The sequence below is a fragment of the Penicillium argentinense genome, assembly GCF_028826775.1.
Source record: "Penicillium argentinense strain IBT 30761 chromosome Unknown utg000005l_segment0_segment0, whole genome shotgun sequence".
Classification (NCBI taxonomy): Eukaryota; Fungi; Ascomycota; class Eurotiomycetes; order Eurotiales; family Aspergillaceae; genus Penicillium; species Penicillium argentinense.
In genome coordinates, this window is record NW_026622664.1 from 2,521,585 (window position 1) to 2,544,807 (window position 23,223).

General features: G+C 49.4%; 9 protein-coding genes across 9 annotated transcripts; 7 read left to right on the plus strand and 2 right to left on the minus strand.

Annotated features, from left to right (window-relative positions):
• Positions 1-490: 490 nt before the first annotated feature.
• Positions 491-1,264, plus strand: N7532_005739 (LITAF-like zinc ribbon domain-containing protein; the record flags this gene model as incomplete). The annotated part of the gene is made up of 2 exons (XM_056618233.1): positions 491-951; positions 1,033-1,264. 2 exons carry the CDS (start codon positions 491-493, stop codon positions 1,262-1,264), a joined length of 693 nt encoding a protein of 230 aa, XP_056474392.1.
• A 499-nt stretch (positions 1,265-1,763) lies between these two features.
• N7532_005740 (uncharacterized protein) lies at positions 1,764-2,714 on the plus strand (the record flags this gene model as incomplete). Its single annotated transcript, XM_056618234.1, has 2 exons — positions 1,764-2,184; positions 2,383-2,714. The coding sequence occupies 2 exons, from the start codon at positions 1,764-1,766 to the stop codon at positions 2,712-2,714; spliced, it is 753 nt and encodes a 250-aa protein (XP_056474393.1).
• Positions 2,715-3,395: 681 nt separating this feature from the next.
• N7532_005741 (uncharacterized protein) lies at positions 3,396-4,179 on the plus strand (the record flags this gene model as incomplete). Its single annotated transcript, XM_056618235.1, has 4 exons — positions 3,396-3,432; positions 3,482-3,589; positions 3,675-4,005; positions 4,041-4,179. The coding sequence occupies 4 exons, from the start codon at positions 3,396-3,398 to the stop codon at positions 4,177-4,179; spliced, it is 615 nt and encodes a 204-aa protein (XP_056474394.1).
• Positions 4,180-4,935: 756 nt separating this feature from the next.
• N7532_005742 (uncharacterized protein) lies at positions 4,936-6,358 on the plus strand (the record flags this gene model as incomplete). Its single annotated transcript, XM_056618236.1, has 3 exons — positions 4,936-5,191; positions 5,248-5,741; positions 5,810-6,358. The coding sequence occupies 3 exons, from the start codon at positions 4,936-4,938 to the stop codon at positions 6,356-6,358; spliced, it is 1,299 nt and encodes a 432-aa protein (XP_056474395.1).
• A 451-nt stretch (positions 6,359-6,809) lies between these two features.
• Positions 6,810-7,670, plus strand: N7532_005743 (class II fructose-bisphosphate aldolase; the record flags this gene model as incomplete). The annotated part of the gene is made up of 1 exon (XM_056618237.1): positions 6,810-7,670. One exon carries the CDS (start codon positions 6,810-6,812, stop codon positions 7,668-7,670), a length of 861 nt encoding a protein of 286 aa, XP_056474396.1.
• Positions 7,671-7,935: 265 nt separating this feature from the next.
• N7532_005744 (uncharacterized protein) lies at positions 7,936-9,060 on the minus strand (the record flags this gene model as incomplete). The annotated part of the gene is made up of 1 exon (XM_056618238.1): positions 7,936-9,060. One exon carries the CDS (start codon positions 9,058-9,060, stop codon positions 7,936-7,938), a length of 1,125 nt encoding a protein of 374 aa, XP_056474397.1.
• Positions 9,061-11,275: 2,215 nt separating this feature from the next.
• Positions 11,276-13,333, plus strand: N7532_005745 (short-chain dehydrogenase; the record flags this gene model as incomplete). Its single annotated transcript, XM_056618239.1, has 1 exon — positions 11,276-13,333. One exon carries the CDS (start codon positions 11,276-11,278, stop codon positions 13,331-13,333), a length of 2,058 nt encoding a protein of 685 aa, XP_056474398.1.
• An 820-nt stretch (positions 13,334-14,153) lies between these two features.
• On the plus strand, positions 14,154-15,649 carry N7532_005746 (MFS transporter; the record flags this gene model as incomplete). The annotated part of the gene is made up of 2 exons (XM_056618240.1): positions 14,154-14,861; positions 14,948-15,649. The coding sequence occupies 2 exons, from the start codon at positions 14,154-14,156 to the stop codon at positions 15,647-15,649; spliced, it is 1,410 nt and encodes a 469-aa protein (XP_056474399.1).
• A 1,649-nt stretch (positions 15,650-17,298) lies between these two features.
• N7532_005747 (cytochrome P450) lies at positions 17,299-19,152 on the minus strand (the record flags this gene model as incomplete). Its single annotated transcript, XM_056618241.1, has 5 exons — positions 17,299-17,473; positions 17,533-17,699; positions 17,757-17,867; positions 17,939-18,810; positions 18,942-19,152. 5 exons carry the CDS (start codon positions 19,150-19,152, stop codon positions 17,299-17,301), a joined length of 1,536 nt encoding a protein of 511 aa, XP_056474400.1.
• Between the last annotated feature and the right edge of the window lie 4,071 nt (positions 19,153-23,223).

The following is a 23,223-nucleotide window of genomic DNA, read 5'->3' on the forward strand; positions in this document are numbered from 1 at the left end:
GAAGTAGCAACGCGGGGACCAAACCTGCCGATTCGGGCAGTGCATCCACCTCCAAACTAGCCACGATTGACGGACAGCGTCGACGATCAGTTTTCCGTGCTATTTTGGGATGATCTGGGATTTCTATTCCCGAGATAAAGTACAAACGGCCCCCGGGGCCAGCCGAGCTTGACTTTTGCCCTTCTGCTCTCCCCATCTCGCCCCCACCTCCGAGTCGCCCTGGACACCACAAAAGCACAAGAATCACGACAATCACAGTTAAAAATGGTGGAAACAAAAGACAGCGAGGGCGAGACACTCTCAGGCTTCAATTTATTTTGCGACAGCACTGACATGACTTGCGACAGGCCTCATCCCGGTCGAAACACCCACAGAGACTTCAGCAACGAGCTTCGCTCCTCCTGATCACCACAGAGTCTCCTCGATCGGCTCACCGGCAGTCTCACCTGGCTCGCCAGCACCACCATACCAGTCCTTGACACCGGCGCCCATGAGCCCAGCACCACACTCGGCGGCTTCAGTGTCCACACCCACCGAGGGAACCGACTCGCATCAAGCACCCGAACCACAGAACGAGAAATCAAGACCCGCAGATGATATCGCCCCGACACCCGTGATCAACTACAATCAAGAGATGGCAAAATCATACCAGGGACAGCCGGCCCAAGATCTGAGTGGTGGCTTTGCGAGACAATATCCGGTGCACGCGCCGGACGACGTGAAGGGATATCCCGGACAGCCACAACCCGCGCACCACGACCCATCACAGCAACAATCGCCATACTACCTGAACCAGCCGCAATTATATTATACGCCCTACGGTCCACCGAGTGGATATGCCACCGCAGCACCGTTGCATGCGTTGCAGTCGGCACCTGCGCCGGTGGATTGTCCTTCCTGTGGGCATCGTGAGATTACACGGACGGAGGCAGTAACGGGAATGACGACACAGTGAGTGACATTATTCAATTCACAAAATGCACTGTGTGCATTATACTCGACCTGCAGACATCGCTAACAACTAGATTACAGTGGCTGGGCCGCCGTCCTTTGCTGCTGCTGCTGTCTCGGATGCTTCCCTTACCTGCTGTCCTCTCTCAAAGACGTCGACCACTACTGCGGAAAATGCGGCATCAAACTCGCGTGCTGGCACAACAGTGGCCGGGTTCAGGTCATGCAGACTGGACAAAACATCGCCAGACCGGGACAGCCTCCGCAGCATCTCCAGCAACCCCAGCCTGCGCAGGTTTCGGAAAACAAGTGATCAAATAGATCACCTTGCCCTATCTGTATTTCTTTTGATCCGCTATTACGATTTTAATTGTGCTTGATGCTTTTGAAGTGATACCTCTCGAGTTATACTATACGAAGGCGTGCGTTCCGATGTTTTCGTTTGGGATGATTGTTTCGTTCCGATTATGTGTTTCCTTGGAACTCTTTGAGATCATAACAAAACAGTAATGGAATAAAATGATTCAAAGAACTGAAATTGACAAGAAGGTGAGGATGCGGGGTCGAGCCCTCGACCTCGCTGTCATTAAGTAGAACAATGACCCTTCGTTCTCATTATTACCATCATCGGATGAAAGATTCGTTCATTGAGGACATTGATCATAATGTCATTGTCTACTATATTTACCTTGTCTCCGAGCATCATCCTCGGCTTTGTCACCGCAGAGCCTCACCCCATCTCACTACTATATGAATGTCGTCTATTCCTGGCATCGAAGCCCACCACTCCTCCCTCGATACTTTCTACAACTATGTGCCACATCACTTACCACCACTTCCCCGGCTGCGGCCATATCGCTAATGTGACAGCAACCACCTGCCTAGATTTTACACATTACCTCCGATCCCAGCCAGACCAATTTATCAAGTGCGAAGATGCCGAGATCCAGCACGATCTTCTTGCTGACGATCCCCAGGTTAAATGCCGGCAGTGTATTACCGACTCTTCTGTTACTGAAGCAGGTGCCAGCGAGCCCTCAAGCAGTGCCTACCATCCCATCGAAGGCTTAGACGCAAATTCTCTTCCATTCGAATTCGCGGTCTGCGCAACCCGCCCACCGCTCAGAGAAGTTCAAGTTCCCCAGCATCCCCTATCAAACAGAAGTATGTATGCTGATGACTTCGGGCGTGGAATTTCTCCCGAAACAGATTCGTCGGCTAGATTGTTCTCGGGTAGGTGCCCTTGTTTCCAGTGTCGACAGCCCTTTGTTCGGCCTGGTCGGTGGATCCTGCCGTTCTGGAGACGGCTGAAGAATGGACACACTAGTAAACTAACTAGTGGTGGTGGATATACAAGTATAATTCTAGCGAGCGCATCAAACACTCCTCTATTACCTGTATCAGAGCAGGAATTTGCTGACTTGAGTACAGTTGTGAGCGACAATCATGATGTCGAGGAGCAGTATATGAGTGATTCGTGCTCTGTTGTTTCTGGCGGTGGTCCTGAGCATAGTGGTTCTCCTTTCTCAGATGAGACTCAAGTCCTTCGCAGTGTGGAATACTTTGCTGACTTGACTCCGCAGGTTATACAAGGCCGGGTGCTGGTGAATGTTAACTCGCCTCATGAATCGTCACTTATTGTCGATGAACGTACTTCTAGGTATTGTGTCCGTACGTCCGAGCTAACAGAGAATGTCGAGAATGTTAATTCTTTTTCGTCTTATGATGACCCTTCTATTTCATCTGCTGTGGAGAAAGTCTAGCTGCTACGGAGGTCAGTGGGTAGCTTCGGGGAGCGGAGGCTTGTACTTTGCGTTTCACCACCCTTAGGTGATCATGTTCCTTTATTAAATTGAGATCTTGGTTCAGCTATTTTTTTGGTCTGAAATTTGTTGTTATTCGGATTAGTATGCGACTATCTCTTACGTGAGATTGGTCTAAGTACACTCAAAACGACGTCATAGCCAATAATTCATTGCTTTTACTCCCAAGTCGCTCCATTCGTGGATCGTCGTCCTGAATGATACCTATAGGCCTTGTAAATTATATCAGAAGGTACGCTTAGTCTTTAATTGGCCAGAAAGTTACAATGCTTAGCTCGGATGCCGCCGTTACTTACTGCGTTGGGTTATTTGTCCATCTTCTCCGAAAGTGCTTATATCCGGTCAAGAGATCGCGGGGTAATATGAATAGTATTAAGTCAAATCCGATGTAGCGCTGCGTCCGCAACTTGCTAGGTCCCCAATGCGAGGAGTTTCTCTACAAGCTTGATTGTCTCCTTATTAGCCTACAGCAACTGATATTAACCATCTCACTCGCGCGTAAGCCATTTCGACGGCGCATACCTCCAAAGATTTTAGTGCATGTACTCACTGATATCAATGAGAGACTCCCGTCTCAAAGACTAGTGATTTCTTGAATCTCAACGTCTCTGTTCCAACATAATGTCGCAGCTTCCATCAGTTCACTGGGGTATTCTGAGTATGGGTTCCTATTTCCGATCTTGAAATACCTCGCTAACTTGTAACAGCCACCGGCAAGATCGCTTCCTGGTATGTGGCCGACCTGATGCTGTCTCGCCGAGACGCAAAAGTTCGCCATATCGTGCGAACCATCGGAACCTCGGACGTGAACAGGGGTAAAGCCTTCATCCAGCAATATTGACCCGAAGAATCACCAAAGATCTATGGAGTTATGAAGAGGTCTACACACGCCTTCCACAGGAAAACCTGCCTCGACGCAATCGCGGCAGGTAAACACGTCCTCTGCGAAAAGTCCTTTATTTACCCTTAATGCCCGCAAGGCCCGGGAGGTCTTCAACGCAGCCAGAGAGAAAGGCGTCTTCATCGTGGAGGCAATGTGGCTACGCCATCGACCGCTGACTCGCGAGCTGCAGCGTCTGGTCCATGAGGAAAAGGTCATCGGCGAGATCTTCCGCGCAACATCCGACTTTGGCTCTGAGCTGGATATCCCCAGCCTGCCACTCGACAAATACTACCGACAGAACGCGATGGGCGCGGGCTCGCTACTCGACATGGGCGTCTACTCGTTGCTGTGGGTGCTGCTCGCTCTTGACCCTGAACTCACAGAAAATCGAAAATGCCGAAGATCCTCGCGGCGCAGACGGACTGGGAAGATGTCGAGACCAACACCAGCGCTATTCTCCAGTTTCCGTCTACCGGCAAGCAGGGTATCATGACGTCCACAGCCAAGGTGACTACCAACTAGGACCTACTCGTTCGTATTCATGGCAAGACTGGATCTGTCGAGGTCCACGGTCCCTATCCCTCGCTTCTCAGAGCATTCACTGTTTACCCGCCGTTTGGGGGAGACTCGGGGAATAGTATCAGTCGTGGTCCGGGGAAGACATATGACTTTACGGGCGGCAGGACGTGGGTTTCAGTATCAAGCGGGTAATATCACGGATGGATGTTTTGGGAGGGAAGTTGGAGAGTTCGAGTATTCCTCAGACCGAGACGATTCGGGTGATGGAAATAATGGATGAAATATCCAGTGGATTAGGCCGTGAACAATGCATACTCAGTTCTATTCATTACTTTGAGCTTAGCTGTATGTGCGCAATACGATCAATGCTGTCTCTCTTGTAAATTCGTATACAGTAGTCCGCTGTAAACGCCTGACGTCATTGCCGGAAATCCATTGCTAAACTGCCGCATCGCTGTCTCTCCATGGATTCTCGCCCGAAAGACCCTGTCAACATTGGGGAAAATGAATGTCAAGCTAACCGCAGACTCAACTTAGCCGGACATCTACCACCCGGGCCAAGTGCCCACCTCGGCGTCGCCCGCAATTCTCGCCCGGCCTCGGGCAAGCGCAGCTCGGCATCCGCTCGGACTTGGCCCGACATCCCACTCCGCGTCTCCAGATAAACCCCTCGTGGCACCCCCACGTTCGATTCTACAGTCGCTTTCTTTCATCTTCACTTTCACCCATCTTCTTTGTGTCTAACTCAATTGAAGCAAAATGTCCAAACCAGCTGTTGGCTTCGTCGGCCTGGGCGCCATGGGCTTCGGCATGGCGACCCACCTCGTGAAGCAGGGCTATCCGGTGCATGGTTTCGACGTCTTCCCCGCCTCGGTCGATCGGTTCAAGGCGGCCGGTGGGATCCCCGCGTTGTCGCTGCAGGAGTCGGCGAAGGATAAGCCGCACTATGTTTGTATGGTTGCGTCGGCGCCGCAGGCGCAGACTGTTCTTTTTGGCGAGGGGGGTATTGTTGAGGGTGAGTCGCATTTTGCGGAGCAATTGATCTGGGTCTTAGTTGTTGACAGTAAACAGTCCTCCCCCAAAACGCAACCCTCCTCCTCTGCTCCACCGTCCCGGCCTCCTACGCGCAATCTGTCGAGGCAGAGCTTCAATCGCGCGGCCGCGGCGACATCCACTTCATCGATGCCCCCGTATCCGGCGGCGCGAAGCGTGCAGCCGACGGGACCCTGTCAATTATGGCGGGCGCCTCAGAGGCCGCGCTGGAGAGCGGCCGGTTCTTGCTGCAGGAGATGTCTGACTCTGACAAGTTGTACCTGGTACCAGGCGGTATTGGCGCCGGAAGCAATATGAAGATGGTGCACCAGGTCCTCGCGGGTATTCATATTCTCGGGGCTAGTGAGGCTCAGGGATTTGCGGCACAGCTTGGGTTGGACGCTGTTAAGACGGCGGAGGCGATTAAGGCTTCTGGCTCCCATACTTGGATGCATGATAATCGATTGCAGAGGATGTTGGAGGAGGATTGGCATCCTGGTGCTAGTGCTTTGACTATTATTTTGAAGGATGTGGTGAGTTTTAAACAAACATATGAAAATGTGTTTCGAGAAAGTTCAGTTGCTAATGGGGCGATTGCTAGGGCATTATCACCACCTCTGCCCGCCAGAACCAGTTCCCCACCCCTCTCTGTTCAACCGCTGAGCAGGTCTACCTGTCTGCATTGCTGCAAGGCTACGGACCCGTCGACGACTCCTCCATGGTCCGCCAGTACTACAAGGAGGCCATTACCTCTGTCTCTACCAAATCTGCCGAAGAGACTGCCGAAGCCCAGCAGCTTGTCCTCGACGTGATGGAGGTGACCAATCTCGTTGCAGCAGCCGAGGCCATTGGCTTCGCCCGGCACCTCAAGGTCGATCTGAAGCAATTCTTCACGCTGGTGAGCGATGCTGCTGGCGCCAGTCGTCAGTTCATGAGCAAGGGTCTGGAGATGATTGAGGGCAATGTCGGGAAGAACTCCGAGACTATCAACGATGCAATTGCTCGTCTGGAGAAGGCGGCGCAAAAGGCAAGAGATCTCCACTGTCCGTTGCATCTGGGTAATGCGGCGATGAATGTTTTGTTCATGGCTAAGCGGGCTGGTCTTGGTGATGAGGGTAGTACTAGTGTGATCAAGGCTTTTGGTAATTAGTGTAGATATTCCCATATTGTTGTATAGTTGAAATGATTTCTGAGTTATTCAATCTTCCTGTGTTGCTTCTGTAAACTTCCTTCCTCTCCCCGCCCCACCGGGGATTTGCCCTTCAGAGTGCACAAAGAGCTCGTATCTCTCCAGACCAAAGACATAGGAATTACATCCCCCAGTCACTACTGTTCCTGCTCCTGTTCGGGCCCACTTGCTCTGCTACTGATTGCAAGGGTCTGTAATCCGGCCGAGTCAATTTGACGTAACGCAGTCCGTTCGGAGCAACTCCGAGCACTCGGACAAGCTGCGACAGCAACAACACTCGGATAGAACAACGATCGTCCGCTCAACAACAGCACAGAATAAAAACAGACTTAAAACCCCCGCAGAAGAAACAACCCCTCAATTACACTCTTTTCCTCCTCCAATCCACCCCCACAACACAAATACAAAAAAAATGCCTCTCACCGACAACCGCGCCCTGCGCATCCTCGACCATGCCGCCACCAACCACTACGGCGTGCCAGCAATGTGCTGCTACAACCTCGAAGGCATCCTCGCGACCGTCCGCGCTGCCGAGGCCAAGCGCTCCCCAGCAATGATTCTCCTCTTCCCATGGGCCGTCCACTACGCCGACGGGTTGCTAGTGCACGCCGCCGCCGAAGCCGCGCGCAAGGCCTCCGTCCCCATCACCGTCCACATGGACCACGCGCAGACGCCCGAGATCATCCGGTACGCGGCAGACCTGGGCGGCTTCGACAGTATCATGGTCGACATGTCGCACTACGAGAAGGCGGAGAATCTCGCGCTGACCCGTGAGCTTGTGGAGTATTGTCATGCGCGGGGTATTGCGACGGAGGCGGAGCCTGGTCGTATTGAGGGCGGGGAGGATGGGGTTGCGGATACGGCGGATTTGGAGGGGCTGTTGACGACTCCTGAAGAGAGTCAGGAGTTTGTTGATACGGGGATCGATTGGCTTGCGCCGGCTTTTGGGAATGTGCATGGGGAGTATGGCCCGCGGGGCATTCAGTTGGAGTATGAGCGGTTACAGTCGATTAATCAGGCTGTTGGGGGTAAAGTGCGGTTGGTGCTGCATGGAGCGGATCCGTTTACCAAGGAGATTTTCCAGCAGTGTATTGATTGCGGCGTGTCTAAGATCAACATTAATAAGGTGTTGAATAATGAGTATATCAAGGTGCAGCAGGAGAAGGCGGGCAAGGTCCCCTTGACGACGCTGCTTGAGGAGGCGACGAATGCGATGCAGAAGGCTGTGGAAGGATGTTGTGATCAGTTGGGCTCGAGTGGAAGATACCCTTAGATAATACCGAGGAGTGTTATAGTATAATGTTTATTCAGACTATGCTGGTTTACATTTGGAAATAGAAAAGGTCACGTCGGTTCTACCCCCAAACGCCCATTTCATTAAAAGTTTCTTTGGATATCGACGAAGCCCAGAAAGCCAAGCGCCCCAGTCCCTTGCCGGATATAGAAAAGTACAAGAAGTGCAGAAGTAAAGGAATGACAGGCAGCTATGAAGGATTGGGGTGTGTTCATGAAAGTACACGGAAAAAAAACATGCGAGTTTAGATGCCCAGACGGCCGAGCAGATCGCCGAGGATGGGGACGTTGTCCAGGGCATTACCCAGGGAGCCCATTGGGTTGGCAGGGGTAGAGCTAGGAGAGGGAGTCGCCGAGCTCGAGGGAGTAGCAGACGACGAAGACTCCTTAGCCGAGGACAAGTGCTGCTCGTGGATCATGGCGGAGTGGGTAGGACGAGCCTTGGTGGTCATGCTGACGATGATCTGGTAGGTGGGACTCGGCTGGACCATGACAGAGTGCGTGGTGGGCATGATCATGGCCGGGTGCGTCGACGAGGACGCGGGTTGAGGGATGGGCTGGGGAGTTTGCATGACAGAGTGGGTAGGAATAGGAGCAATGGTCACAACAGCCTCAGTAGAGAAAGAAGAAGAGTAGGTTTCGGGCTGGTCAGGCAGCGCGGGCATCTCCTCGGACATAGGTTGCATCATAGGGACCTCCGAGATCATGGGCATATCATCAGAGGACGACGAAGTCGACATCTGCATGGGAGGAACAGGGTCCGACAGAGGCGCCGGGGCCGGGGCAATGTTGGAGATGGGCGCCGGGATGTTCAGCGAGTGGTGCTTGTGACTCGGCATGACAACCGCAGCCTGAGTCGGTTGAGGAGCAACTGGCGGAGGAGTCTGGAAGGTGGGAGCCGGAGCAGCCTGCTGGACCGGTACTGGCTCCTCCTTGGGGGTCTGGAAGGGAGGCGCAGGGTCGGCCTGAGGGGCCTGGTAGCTGGGGGAAGCCTCCTGTTGCGGTGCCTGGTAGGTGGAAGCCGGAGCAGCCTGCTGGACCGGTGCTGGCTCCTCCTTGGGGGCCTGGTAGCTGGGAGGAGCCTCCTGCTGCGGTGCCTGGTAGGTAGGTGCAGCTTGCTGGGCAGGCTGGGCAGCAGACGACGCCGGGCCTGGGTTGTAGTTGCCAGATTCGGCGGACTCGGCAATCTGCATGGCCTCCATGTAGGCGGGTATGGGGTTTTCCATGCCGTCGTCATCTTCTACCGCGGAGGAAGTGTCCGACATGAACGGATAGCTGTTGAAGGGGTCACTGTTGCCGGGCTTGGGGAAAGAAGGCGCGGCAGCGGCGCCGACGGCCATGATAGCCAGAGAAACATAGGTCGGGTGCATGGTGGAGTGGGATGGCCGGGACTTGGACCGGGTGAAAGAGTCGAAAGGAGGGTATGGGGTCAGAAAGGGAACTTTGCACTTGCAAGTCGGGATAAAGGGATGTCGTGGCTTTTATGGCGAGCTCGCGGGAACTCTTTCAGGACGTGATCTTCGTTCTGTTGTGATTCCAATGGTTCTCCTCCTGCGTCGTCCATACCTTATAACCCAGGGCACGCGCACTGATGACGATCAGCATCGTCCGCCCTGATGGCGAAACACCATCACATAAGGGGTCGGCCGGCCCTCTCAGGCTGGATACCGGAGCGTTCCTAGCGGACATGCTGGGATTCCAGCGCGGTCGTTGGGCATTGTGGTTGGTTGGTGTGGAATGATCGCCGATATGCTTACCAGGTCAAGCTTTGGGGGTTAAAAGAAGAGGCCGACTAATGGATCCCTCATATTCCATGCAAAGAACGCTTTTCTGGGTGGCCGGTCTGCTATACTATGCGGCAGCCCCAGATACTACCAGTAGTATTATTGATAGTGCGAGGTGGCAGGTGGCAGACGAGGCTGGATCTCGCGTGAAGTTACATTACTAGCCTGCATGAGTTTACAAGGCTCTTGCGGTTTAGCCACGGATTAAACGGCCTCGTGGGGATGCACTGTGTCGTCATTGAGATCAAAGCGTTGAAGTGATGGCCGTTGATTCTGACAACAACACTATCAAAAAAACCTAGGGACTCTTGGTGCAGGAGATACCCCTTCCGACTCCTTCAATCAGCACCTCGATAAAGACGCTCTCACAAAGAAAGGTTTTCGTACAATGAATACTATGAAGGGGTATTCAGGAACGCGGGCGCTCATTCCCCTGGCAACCCTGCCTGCCGACAACCCCCTTGCGGCACCGGCCATCCACCCGCATCAGCTTGACTACTGTCCTCGGTATTCTATTCCATTGATTGATCGCATAGTAAATGCTCTTTGACTCCTCTCACAGATTTTTGTGATCTGCATCAGATCCTTCGACATTTTTGCTCTCCGTGATTGTCCGGATGTAACAGCCCAACCACCCTTGATTGAGAGGTGTCAATCTGACAGATCAACTCCTGAACAAGAATTCGACCAAGCTTGAGAGCCGCCTGGGGGGCTGAAGTGTTTCGGCTTTTTTTTTTGCGGCCTTGTGAGCGGGTACTGTTGTGATATTGTTCTGCTTGCGCTGGAATTCGGAAGAGGCGAGACGAACAATCTTATAGATGTGCTATCGACAAGACCAAGTTAGTCACGCGTCGCGATCTTCTAGAGCATGTCAACCTAGACTTTAAATCTAAAATATCGTTTGATAGCTTGATTCTATTTTATCTTGATGTTGATCGCAATTGGAATCATCCGAGTTGTAGTTTCGTCCGTTCTCGGTTGTAGACACAGGATCACACTTTTTGAGCCCTACCGATATTTCGCAACCTACAACTCTTATGGCCGCATGAATAGGATATAATCGTCTGCTATTAAAGAAAATTCAAAAGTCAATTTTCCTTCAAGCTTTCATTCTAACGATGTATTTTTGCTTTTGTTTTGCTTATAGCACTTCCCGAGTTAGGTGTACTGGGCGTCCGAAGTCGGATTCGAATATGTATCCACACCCACGAAATTTCGCGAAATCTCACGTGACCCCCAGGATATCTGAGATATCTGACAGCACCCACCCATTTGACCCCCATCCCGCGCAAGATATCTGACCGCAGATCAAGCCTGCGAAATCTTGGCAGTAATCCTGAAGCCAGGGATAGCTTCGTACGCGCCCTTACGGGGCTATGACAGTACCTTACGATGAATCAAGGGGGGGGGGGATTAGGGATGATGGGGATAGGCGGTAGGAAGGGTGGTAAGAAAGGCAGCTGGTTACTGTGTGAATTCCACGTCGCGTTCCTTCCTCTCTTGTCATTACTCCTACCTACACGCATCTCATCATCAAGAGAAAGAGAGAAAGAGAGAACACTATTTCGAACCTAATCAAAAATGGCTTTATCATCACCTTCTACTCCCTGCTCCTCTCCTCCATCATCACAGACCCAGGAGCTAGCGCAGATTGAGCTCCAGGACCGATTAAACCTCCACAGCATCAAGGCCCTACACTACATGCGAAGCCAGCGGCCTAAGAATACATCAAAGGCTTATGTTAACAAGCATAAGGAATGGCAGGTAAAGGAACACCCTTGTTGTCTCTAGTTCGTACGAGATGCTAAACGAGATGCTACAGAGCTTCTGCAAAAAGCAGGGTTTCCCAGACGGCGAACTAGTCACAGAGAAGAAGCTTGTCTACTTTCTTGACACTGAGGTTCTTAATCGACCTCTTCGGTCCTCTCAATATAAGAAGGATCGTACACGGCCAGATGGATCAAAGGTAGAACAAACCCTGGGAAGCAATTCAATCACTCAATATATCAATGCTATTGTGGACCTCTGGAAGTTCCAAAAAAGCATTGGTACGAATAGCTTCCCTAACCCCCGTGGATATGCTGTTTCCGCCTTGATGACTGGCCGACTACATAAGGAAAGCGAGCGAAAGCGCGAGCAGTATCTTGACCGAGCTGCAGGCACCCTGCAGGATGGATATTCCAAGGATAAAATCAAGGACTTCGTACGATACTGTTGGCAAGGATGGCGAACAAAAGATCTTAAGCATCGAAAGCCTCAAGCTCAGGAGTCCTATCTTCGCACGGCCGTGGATTTCCTTTTCAGTCACAATATGCTCCTTCGTGGAGAATCGCGTCGGCAACTCCAGTTTCCTGACCTGTTCACTATCTCCTTACCCAACGAAGGACCGACCCCCTGTTGGCCAATGATCATGATTATGAATAATGGAAAGACTAACCAGTTTGGCCGCTTGCAGTATATGGGGGTAATGCGCCATCAGGATCCTCTCCTTTGTACGATGAGCCAGGCGGCTTTTTATCTCTTTTATCGCTGGCAGATAGTAGGGGAGTCGCCGCCTCGGTTTCAGAGCCGGCCAGAGTGGTATAATTTCCACTTCTTCAAGGGCTCAGATCGAGAGAAGCCAATCTCGTACGAAATCCAGCTGAAATGGGCCAATGAGGTCTATAAGGCAATCAATCTCTCTACCGACAAGAAGACACATGCAGGCCGAGCTCAGGGGACAAAACAAGCCGAGCTAGAAGGTGTGGAAGAGAACCAGATCCGCCGTGCTGGTCAATGGAATCAGGATGCCTTAACTAACTGCTATCTGACGCATCTGCCGCGGAAATTCCTTCGTTCTATGGCTGGTTTCCAGCCCGATGCAATTGGGAACTACTATCTTCCTCGAGCAAAAATTCAACCTCCAGATTCCCTCGTACGAGCTCTCTGGCCATGGATCGATCAGTGGCTTGCCTGGTTCCAGTCCAACGATCCTACAAATGAGCCACCTAGCGGGGCTACTAGTCAGGAGCAGGAAGACCGAGATGATATGGCAGCCCAAGGCTTTTTGCAGCTACTGAATCAACTACGGATCATCCTCCTCCAGGACTCGGTTCTCCTACAGGCGCAATTCCCCCGGCATTCAATGTGGGATGATCCTATCTTTGCACGAGAAGACTATACTGCATTTGCAGAGCAAATACGGCAGTCCCTTCTTTGTACGGAGACCCCTCAGGAGATTCAGCTCCGGCAGACGCTTCCTATTATTGCCGACCGTCTTAGTGTCCTCCAGAAGGATATCCATCAGGCGGTTGATCTTCATGGTTATCAGGCTCATGAACAGCTTAGAAAGATTTCTCGCCAGCTTCATGATCTCCTTTCTGGTCACGTTACCTTTGCCGTACGAGCCATGGATACCTCTATTATCGAAGCGCGGACACCAGACTCGGACTCATTCACACCGTCTTCTCAGCTAGCAGCATGTCTATCGGAGGCATCATCTTTGCAGCCTCCTGTAGATAAGCAGCAGCTTCTCCCACAGGGGATCGATACTCCCTCCTCTTTATTATCCCCCTCTCGATCTCTCTACTCGCTCTCTCGTACGATACAGACTGTGCCGGAGGTCTGGAGAGAATGGACATGTGGGTTAGGTGCAAATCCATCTGTCCAGTCATTAGAGAGATCGTATGGTGCGACCTGGCGGCCTTCCTCTCGCGAAAGGGTCATGTTTTGCCGCCGAAAAGTTATCATCGACGAGATCTACGCTAGATATGGTAAGGGCCTGTCTCTGGACGCAGCTGTTGAGGAGCTAGAGCTTGTACGGTGCAGAGGCAAGCTTTCGCTTTACCAGCTATCTCAGCTTCTCTCAAAAGCTCGCTAGCGACTCCATAGTGAATTGATTTTTGATTTTCTGCCGGCAGAAGAAGGAGGGGGGATTGGAATGTAAAAACAGCCCTCTTACAAGGTCAATACAGAAATCTGACCCCCATTCCATGGGTCATGTATTGAGGGCTTGGCGGTTTCGCCATAATAACGCGCGAAATTACGCGGCAAATCTGACCCCCATATATCCTCTATATATCGGGTGTTTGTGTATCTGACCAGCACCAACCGTATGGATACATTAATACGTTGAACCTCAACACTGATTCCTTCTACCTGGAGTGTATATAAAGCAGCAGGATTTTTATTTTCTATTTTTTCAAATAATTTATGCTGCTTGCGCGGTTGACGAAGAAATCTATATGGCAAATTGACTTCCGGCTGTAGCGCAAGAAGACTACCAAGGTTCTGGGCATGCATGGTAGCAACAGCCACCATGACCTGGGCATGATTGAGAAATGCAGATTCAAAATGCGTATATCCACAAGTTCGAAGTTTTTTTGGGTGGTGTAGCAAATTTCCCAAATCGCATCACACCCTTCCCTTCTCAGGGCTGTGCTCTCCGCGGAAAGATCACCGAACCAGATGAACACTTACAAAATGATTTGGGTGGTTGTACTGATAGCGCCACGAAACCACTCTAGCGATGACACAGATAGACACACATGTCCCGATGTCAGCCTGGGTGAAAAGAATTAATACGAGCTCGCGCTCGAACCGCTCATCACATGGCGGTTGCTGACCCGCCGAGTTCCCCGCTTCGGAAAACGTGTCACTCCTCACAAAACGCCTTGGGACTCAGATCTATAGATTTAATCATGGCAACTATGACGATAGCACCAGCCTCAGATCCACCGGAGCTTCTGCGCGGCGACCAACATGTCGATGTGGAAGATATCGAAAGCACCCATACTCTATCCGATTCGGACGAGTTGACCCCGCCATTGCACGCGGTCAGCATCTCGCCGAGATGGAATGAGACCAAAACTATGATATGGCGGGTTACCGCAACATGCTGGTGTGCCTTGGTGATGGGCGCCAATGATGCTGCGTACGGAGCTATTATCTCTTCAGTGCGTGCCTTCTCATGCCGTCCCGAAAAGTCTATACTAAATAAATTACAGCTCGAGCTTTATTACCAAAAGAGCTATACGGTCATATCCCTCGTCTTCCTTTCGCCTTTTGCGGGCTATGTAATTTCCGCGGTCCTGAGCTATACCGTTCACCAGTATCTTGGCAGACGAGGTATTGCTTTCATCGGGCCTTCATGTCATCTGATTGCATTCGCAATCATCTCAATCCACCCACCCTTTCCTGTCCTGGTAGTCCTCTATATCCTCGTGGGCTTGGGAAGTGGCTTTCAAAATGCAGCGTGGAATGTGTGGATTGGAAACATGGCAAATTCGAGCGAAGTTCTCGGCTTCTTACACGGATTTTATGGTGTGGGGGCAACTGTTAGCCCTCTTGTCGCGACAAGTCTAATCTCAAAAGCGGGATGGCCGTGGTATTCCTTTTATTATCTGATGGTATCTACATTCCCCCTTGCCCAGCCACCCGCCCACCCTTCTCTTCACTGCCCACCCAAAATCACCAACTAACCTGCTTGCCATAGGCCGGAGGGGCTGCCATTGAACTTGTCTATGCAGCGAGCGCATTCTGGACCGAAACAGGCGCCAAATATAGACAGGAAAGTGAGGGCACGACCACAAGGGGAGGCGCGCTCTACCAGACTCGCCTCTCCCTCACATTCAAGGTAACCTGGATCATAGCAGCCTTCCTCTTCCTCTACGGCGGAACCGAGGTAGCAATTGGCGGCTGGATCGTCGTCTTCATGACCAACATCCGGCACGGCAGCGCCTTCGCGTCCGGAATGACTGAAACGGGATTCTGGCTCGGTATTACGGTCGGCCGATTCGTGCTGGGATTCGTATCGCCACGGATTGGCGAGAAGATGGCCATCGCAATCTACATCCTCTGCGCGATTGCGCTGGAGCTGATTTTCTGGCTTGTGCCGGAGTTTATTGTCTCGGCCGTCGCGGTTTCTTTTGTTGGGTTTTTCTTGGGGACGATATTTCCTGGTGTTGTGGTTGTTGCAACGCGGCTCTTGCCTAAACACCTTCATGTTGCGGCTATTGGGTTTGCCGCGGCTTTTTCGATGGGTGGTGGTGCCGTTTTCCCGTTTATGATAGGTGCTATTGCGCAGGTGAAGGGGGTGAGTGTGCTTCAGCCGATTTTGCTGGCGATGTTGGCTGTGGCTTTGGGGATTTGGTCTACTCTGTTTAAGATCCCAACAGTGGAGCAGCGTCGTGTTTGACGATGAACACTCTAGCTGTCACTATACGGGTCTGGCTAAATTGGATTTCTTGAAGTTGTTTATTCTTTTTCGTCACTCGATGTCGATGCATCTCAGAATATGGCATGGTTGTCTAACCTACCACGAGATAGAGTTCAGACTAGGGTTATCTTTATTTAGGCTGAACCCTAACTTACTTTGATCTGATAAAAGAAATACAGTGCCTTGTCCCAAACAATGGACTCATTGGTGATTCGTCCCATCTAATTTTATTCTTAGAGAGTGTTCGAAAAGCGAGGGGGTTGCTATGTCTCCGGCTATTACGACCGGAATTTATTCTCTGCGTATAAAATCCATGTCTTTCACAAAAATTTTCTTCTTGGAGTACTGTTTTGTCTCCAATTTGCTCATCTGTTTACTGTACTGTGAAGCTTGATCAATTCTCTGACTGTCCAGTCTAAAATGTAAATAACCCTCGAGTAGCCTGGAGACCTGTTCTTCAGTAGCGTTTGCCTTAAATTCAACACATACAAGCATCAGAGGCATCAGAGACATTATCAACATCAATTTTAGTATTAACATACAATCATGTCTAGCACCCCTATAGCTATGCGTATATGAACGGGATCGGCGACTCTGAATGCTGGCGGCGATGAAAATTATTTTCAGGACCGGGTCCAGGACCAGGTCCAGAAGGGACAGACTTATCGACGATCGCTTCGTGAGTAAACTTTCAACGACGATTGTAAGATCTACTGTTCCGCGGCACCTTTAGCTGATTTCAAAGAGCCTCGATGGCACTTTGCATATTACCGAGATTACATGGAAGATCTAGTCAAGTGCTACAATGCTCTACATGGTTTCAATGTATTGATTGAAAACGAAAAAAACTAGACAAGGAATCCGACTTTAGACCAATCCGTCTGTCCTCAGTTGAAGCTTCCTGGTCCGGCACAACCGGTCCAGGAATAATTCTCTTGGCGAATCTTCGACGAACTCATGGTAAAACCTGTGGGGACTCTCACATTTCTGATATTTCCAAAGCTTTCTACGCTCAAGATTTCCCACTAACTACACTCCGACACTTTTTTTCTAACAGATATCCAGAAAGTGTGCTGCCTGAAGATTCTGAATCTCCACATTTCTAGAAAAACCAGATTCAGCCTCAGCAAGTCTTTGGACATGGAACAACCGAGTTCTCTGCGATCCTGGGCACCCCTATTGGTACGTGTGTTGTATCCTTGGCTCTGCATGCTTTTGGACAAGGTAGTAGAATTATCAGCCAGGTTACTGTTTTTGCGGGGGAGCCTGTCAAAGGAGCGGGTCCTGAGAGGCAGATGCCGAAGTTTGATATGGTTTTTACGATTGCAACACTCTGCGAAGATTCATACTTGAAGATTTGTTCCGCAAGATAGAACCGTAGATCATCCATCAAGTCCAGGCTTATCTCTGAAGGCCCAGTCTCGTGCACTCCAAGAAGTCAATTGATTCATAGTGTGAATTAGAAACAATAAAACGCTATCATATGCCCTGGATATTGTTAGCCATAAAGCAAAAGTAGAGATCAGATAGCTAGATGACTTCCGTCAATCTCCCTAGTCACTTCCTCAACTCCTCACCATGAAGTACGGTCCAATAGTACGAGCACGGTGTAACAAACTCATCCGAAATCATTTCTTCCTGATGGCCTTCACCTTAGCCTTCACGTCAAAAAGACCCTTCTCAGGACACCCAATTCCCAGATCACGGAAGACACGGATGTTGTCAACTGTCGTTTCATACGGTTCAAACTCGAATCTGCGGACGACGTGGGCCACGGTGAGATATATTTCTGCATAAGCGAGGCTTTTGTTCGTTGATTAGTTGGAGTAACCAATGAGCTCCCTGCCACCGCGGAGACTTACTTGATGCCCAGGCATTGTCTGCTGCCTTTGGTGAATGCCACAATGAATCTACTCAGGTGTTCACCTTTCTTTGCGGCTCGAACCCAGCGTACTGGGTCGAACTTGTGGGGTTCGGGGAACAAGGTTTCATCCATGTGGACGAAGTAGTTCGATTGACTGATCGGTGTCTATAACACAATATGTTAGCTTTGAAATATGTATGTTTGATGCCGGAAACCACTTACTCCTGCGGGGATAATCCAATCCTTGTAAGGAATAGGGTCGTTTCTTGACATGCGACCCAGTCTAGTGGTCATTCCGTGGCTCAGGCGAAGGCCCTCGTTGACAACTCCAGTCTATAATGCTGGAGGTTAGCTTCATCCAGGTTGACTGTAATAAACAAATTCTTGAATAGATCATCACTCACCAAATATGGCAGTTTTTCAAGCTCCGTCCATGAAGCCTTTGAAGTAGGCGTCTCCAATACCGTCTTCAATTCAGCTAGCAATTTCTTCCCCACCTCCTCGTTGTTCATGACATGGAACATGGACACGGCAATAGCTCTCGCAGTAGTCTCCGTCCCGGCACCAAGAAGCAAGGCAGATTCATCCTCCAATCGATCCAGCGTCTTCTCCGCTTCCGGTACGTCAGGACCAGTCATCGCATCAAAGATATTCATACCTTCCTTTCCCTCGGGGTCATCTAGCTTATCCTTCATTTCGATAGTCTCTTTAGCCTGTTGGCGAAGCTTTGCCTTCACATCGAACAAATCCGCCATGCAAGGCTGAAGCTTACGGACCAGACTCGGCGGCGTAGCCCGGAAAATGGTAATGAGGATCGGGAAGAACCGATTGATGTGGAACATGGTCATGAGCCCATTGACCGCATCCACCAGGTCATTGCTATTCGAGCTGTCTTCATTGTCCAGATACCCGTAGCTCCAGCCGTACGAGTAGTGCGTGATCACGTCGGCCGCGAGCGCAGCAAAGTCGAGCTGTAAGCGGAGGACGGTGGAATTCTCAGAGGCGTTTTCAAAGCGCCGGATTAGTTTGTCTACCTTTTGGTGGATTGATGGGGTCAGGCTTGTGACGGATCGCTTTGAGAAGAAGTTGTTCAGGAAGCTGCGGCGCAGTCGGTGGTGATCGTGGCCGATTGTTCCGACAAGGGAGTAGGGTGCTCCAAAGGCGATCGCGTACTTGGGATCTTTGGAGCGCTTCTTGGATGGACCGGCGTGGATATCGTCGTAAAAGTAGGAGTCTTTGATGTGGAGTTCTCTGGGATTGATGCGCACGATAGGACCTGGTCGTATCAGTGTTAGTCTGCTTTCAAGAATTCGGGTGTGTTTTCCATGGTTGTTTTTCAAGAAAGTGACCCTCTAACCCGATCGTTTCACTTGTCGGGAGGGAGGATTGAAAGCGAGGTAAACATACCGTACTTCTCATGCATGCGCTCGATTTCCCAGATATACATCCCACTTTTGACGATGTCAAAGTAGAATTCATATAAGAACGTAGCAGCCGCGATCTTCGGGCCTGGAAACTGGGCCAGAGGATGGGCGTACAGACGGTAGATGAGTATGCGGACGGCGAGAAACAGCAGCAGTGCTACCGCCACAGCGGGGAGCAGCAGCATATATTCCATTTTGGACGCGAGACAAGGTCAGAACCGGGAGACTCGGAGATCGAGGTATCATTTATGTCTGATGACGATGGAACAATGAAGGCAGGGAGAACCATGGGAAGAGAAAGCCGGGGAGCGGGGGAAGAATGGGGGAAGGCATGTTAAAACGCAGGAACCAACAGCGCCTATAATGGCAAGAGTATTTGATAACATGATGATAGTCGATAAAAATTGCTAGCTAATGACTAGGTAGACGGCGGTAAACATTGGCTGTGAGTGGCTGCGCACCAACAGAGCGAATGCCAGGACGCCCATGATTCCGCCCCTATACCTGAACAGAGCTGCACTTAGGGCCGCCATGTTAAGAGACTCTTGCCTGTACTGGTTTAGCACGGAGCCCCACATCTTATGGGTCTGCTGCTCACCCGTCGTGCGGACGGCCAGAAGCCCCGCTGCGTGCCTTGCGCTGCATTGATTTGCACTAAGGTTCAAGTTGGAAAGACAAGGCATTATTTCAGGGATGGATGGGTGTGATGGCTCACGGTAGCACCCGTGCTGACATGGATACCCCTCCCCTAGCCACATCTGAGGCCCGGTGCGCAGTCACAATGCAAGTCAGAGCAATCACCATCAACACCAATCACGGTTTGGCGGTTCCTTGGGAAGTGAGTGCTGGAAATCTGGGAGTAAATCGCGGGCGGAATAGAAATCCGACATGGCCATGCATTGCAGTGAACATGCATTGCAGTGGATATGTGCAATGATATGTGCAATGATATGCAATGCACAATGCTATTGATCAAGTGAGGGCAGCTCGAGAAAGTAAAGGTGTTTTGACTCGTCCTCGCCAAGAAATTGGTTACATAAGCACCATCAGCATAATTACAGTAAGAGGGAGGGAGTGCATATGTGACCTGAACACCTGCGGGTGGGTCAGGCCAGACCTGATAAGCCCGATAAGTCCAGGCCAGACCTAAGTTCTTGGCTTCTGTAATTTATTTCTAGCGAATACTTTAATAAATTACTGATGTATTATTCACTCGCACAGTACCATGGGTCGGCGGGGTAGTTCGTTGTCTATCTCATATTCTTGTGGTTTCTACACCCACACCTAGTATGGCAGTCTTCCACAAGAACGACGGAGAGATCAGTGCATTTCTGGAGCAGCAGCTTCAGCAGGAGCTTCAGCAGCAGCTCAACAGTGAGGAAAGCGCATTTTCTGCTATTGTCCAAGGCGCTCCTGAGCCTGCAGATGCTCTGGATGAACCCCCGGTATGCTTGAAATATGTTTAATATATTAACGATACGTTAATAATGTTTTACTATTTGAAGGAATTCCAGCGGACTATCTTACACGACAAGCGCTCGCCAATTCGAACCCGCTTTATTGAATATACTTCAGCGCTACCTGAATATCCCCGGACAGATCCAGATGGTTTTACATATGTGATTAATGTGCCTGATCGGTCTTTGTTCGCAGTCGAGCAGTCTATTGAAGGGGTATATTAATCTCCTGATATGTCAATAATGTATTAACAATGTATTAGATACAATACTCATCAAAGCAAGCCTATCGAAACAAGCGCAACCAGCATGATTCTATCTTTGGAGAAAGGGTCGCTTTTTTACACAGCTTCTACAAATGCACAGGGATCAAGATGTGCGAATTTACAAATCCGGAGCTCAAGCAAATGGTGCATTCGCATGTTACTGAGGACATTTGGCAGCGGATCAAAGAGCTTCGCCAACATATCGCATTCAGTGATACCCAAAACCCTTTACAGCCAGCAACGTATAGATTGTACCAATCTACAACGCGTCAGTTTAAGATCAATCGCACTTCATGCGTATCTTGGAAGGATACTTGTTCGCCACGCGGTCGATGGGTTCAGGATGTAAGTAATATACTCTTAATCTATTCCTAATATATTTTCAACTAATTATCTATACTTTAGAGTGTTATTGGTGGATCTGACTTTTATATCTACTGCTCTAACTCATACGAAAATCCAAGGTCTCATTTTGCATCATGCGTGCGACCTGACTCTGGTATCGACCGGGAATTGCTTAGGCAAATCCTTGATAGAGAGATCCAGGGGGAAATTCAAACCTGTGGTTATATCGATACAAATCGACACCGTGGGGACTATTGTGGTAGGTCTGAAGACATTCTGAATACAATATAAATGTTTTATTAATATATTATTATAGAATTTGATCATACTCGCGGGCTTGGTAAAATCAGGCACCAGAAATGCTCGGTTGAATTCCATTGGTTTATTCCAGTAGACCTTTCTTCCTGTCCTTTTTGGGTATTCACTTCTACTGGTATTCATACGCATCCTCCGCCGCCGCCATCAAAGCCTCCGCCAGCAATTCTAGACGGAATCATACGTATAATTCGTCTCCGAAATGACCCTGGTCTGACAACAGGTACGTTTCTTCTCAGTCCATTTTTTTCTAATATATTAAGAAGTTATTAATAATTGATGAAATTAGGACGTTTTCTTCTTAGCCCTGAGCTTCAAGATTTATGCAAACGATTTAACAATAGCTCCTCGCTTCTTGATATCCATAAAAGCTTTGGGAATCTGGACCGAGTTGGTGCGCTTATTCGAAAGGAGAGACTCCTACAGTTCCCGCATGGGCAGGACACTAATGGGTTGATCTTTGAGATGGAAAAGAATCCTCCACTAAAGGTAATAGTACGTTTATAATATATTAGGAATTTATTAATGTTTCTTTTAGGACTATGTACAGCAAATCTATGTGGATCCTGATCTCATGATTATTTGCTTTACTCCTGAGATGGCGGGCCTCTTCCTCAACTCTGACTCGATAGAGATTGATATGTCTTTTAAGAGGTTTAAGCAAAAGCCAATGCGAGAGGTGACGTTTTCAAGGTTTATACTGGAACAAGACAGAGGTAAATATTGCTATAATAAAAGTGGGATATATTATTAATATATTATAGTTTTTACGCTTGCACGTGTGATTGTTGTTTCTGAGACACGTTCAACCTACTATCTCCTGTTTACTCGACTTTTTGAGTGTATGGAGCGTGTTCTTAGCCGTCAGTTCTACTTTTATCCAATCCATTATACAGGGCTACATGCTGTTGTTCTGGATATGGATACAAAGCAATATGGAGGTGAGAAATAAACCATATACTATTAATATATTACTAATCTATTATAGGTCTAAGAGATTTTCTTGCCGATAAGAGTACTCTCCAGGTATCACCTGATGACCTTATCCAACAATTTGTTGTCTTCTGTAGAGCTCACTTCTACAGAGGTATTGATAGAGCACTTCATGGGCAACAGGTCACTCCTGGATGTAGGGAAAGGATGCGGGCAGTGATCGACATTCCTAACCGAGAGGAGTATATTCAAGCTTTAGACTGGATAATTGGTATGTATACTTAAACCGGTTCTTAATAGTTTATTAATTTATTATTAGATCATGAATCATCAGCTGTCATTCAGCAATGGGCCCGCCATAAGAAACTTCCTTACGTTGCGGCAGCTTTAAATAAAGCTTGGAGTCAGATACCTGATGTGATTTTCGAAGGACTTCGAAAGAACACAAATGCAGTGGAGCAATCGCACCATATGATCAATAGTACCGGTGTTCAGCTCTCACTTCTACGAGGGGTTTTGAAGTAAGTTCTTATTCTTACTTTTGTCCTGTTATATTACTAGCATATTAATAAGATATTTCCAGTTCGTTTGCCCATGATAAGAACCGCATTCAAGCTTATTCTATTCGCCAAGAATATGGAATACGACAAAGCTATCGGATGAATGGTATTCACGCAGCATTCGATCGTCACCTAGCAAAGGGTAAGAGAATACTAAAGATATTGAGAATATATTATTAAAAATTTTTCTACAGAACAAAAAAGGCGCCAGGAGAGGCTATTAGAAGAGGAACTTAATCAGCTTGAGAACTCATCTAGCATAGATGAGTTCTCCATACCTGATGAGTTAAGTGTACGGTATACAACCTCTGGTGTACCAATTTCTCGACGTTCAGCTAGTGTACCAAGGAGATCTAGTACTAGATCCCCTATAACCACTCCTCGCCGGA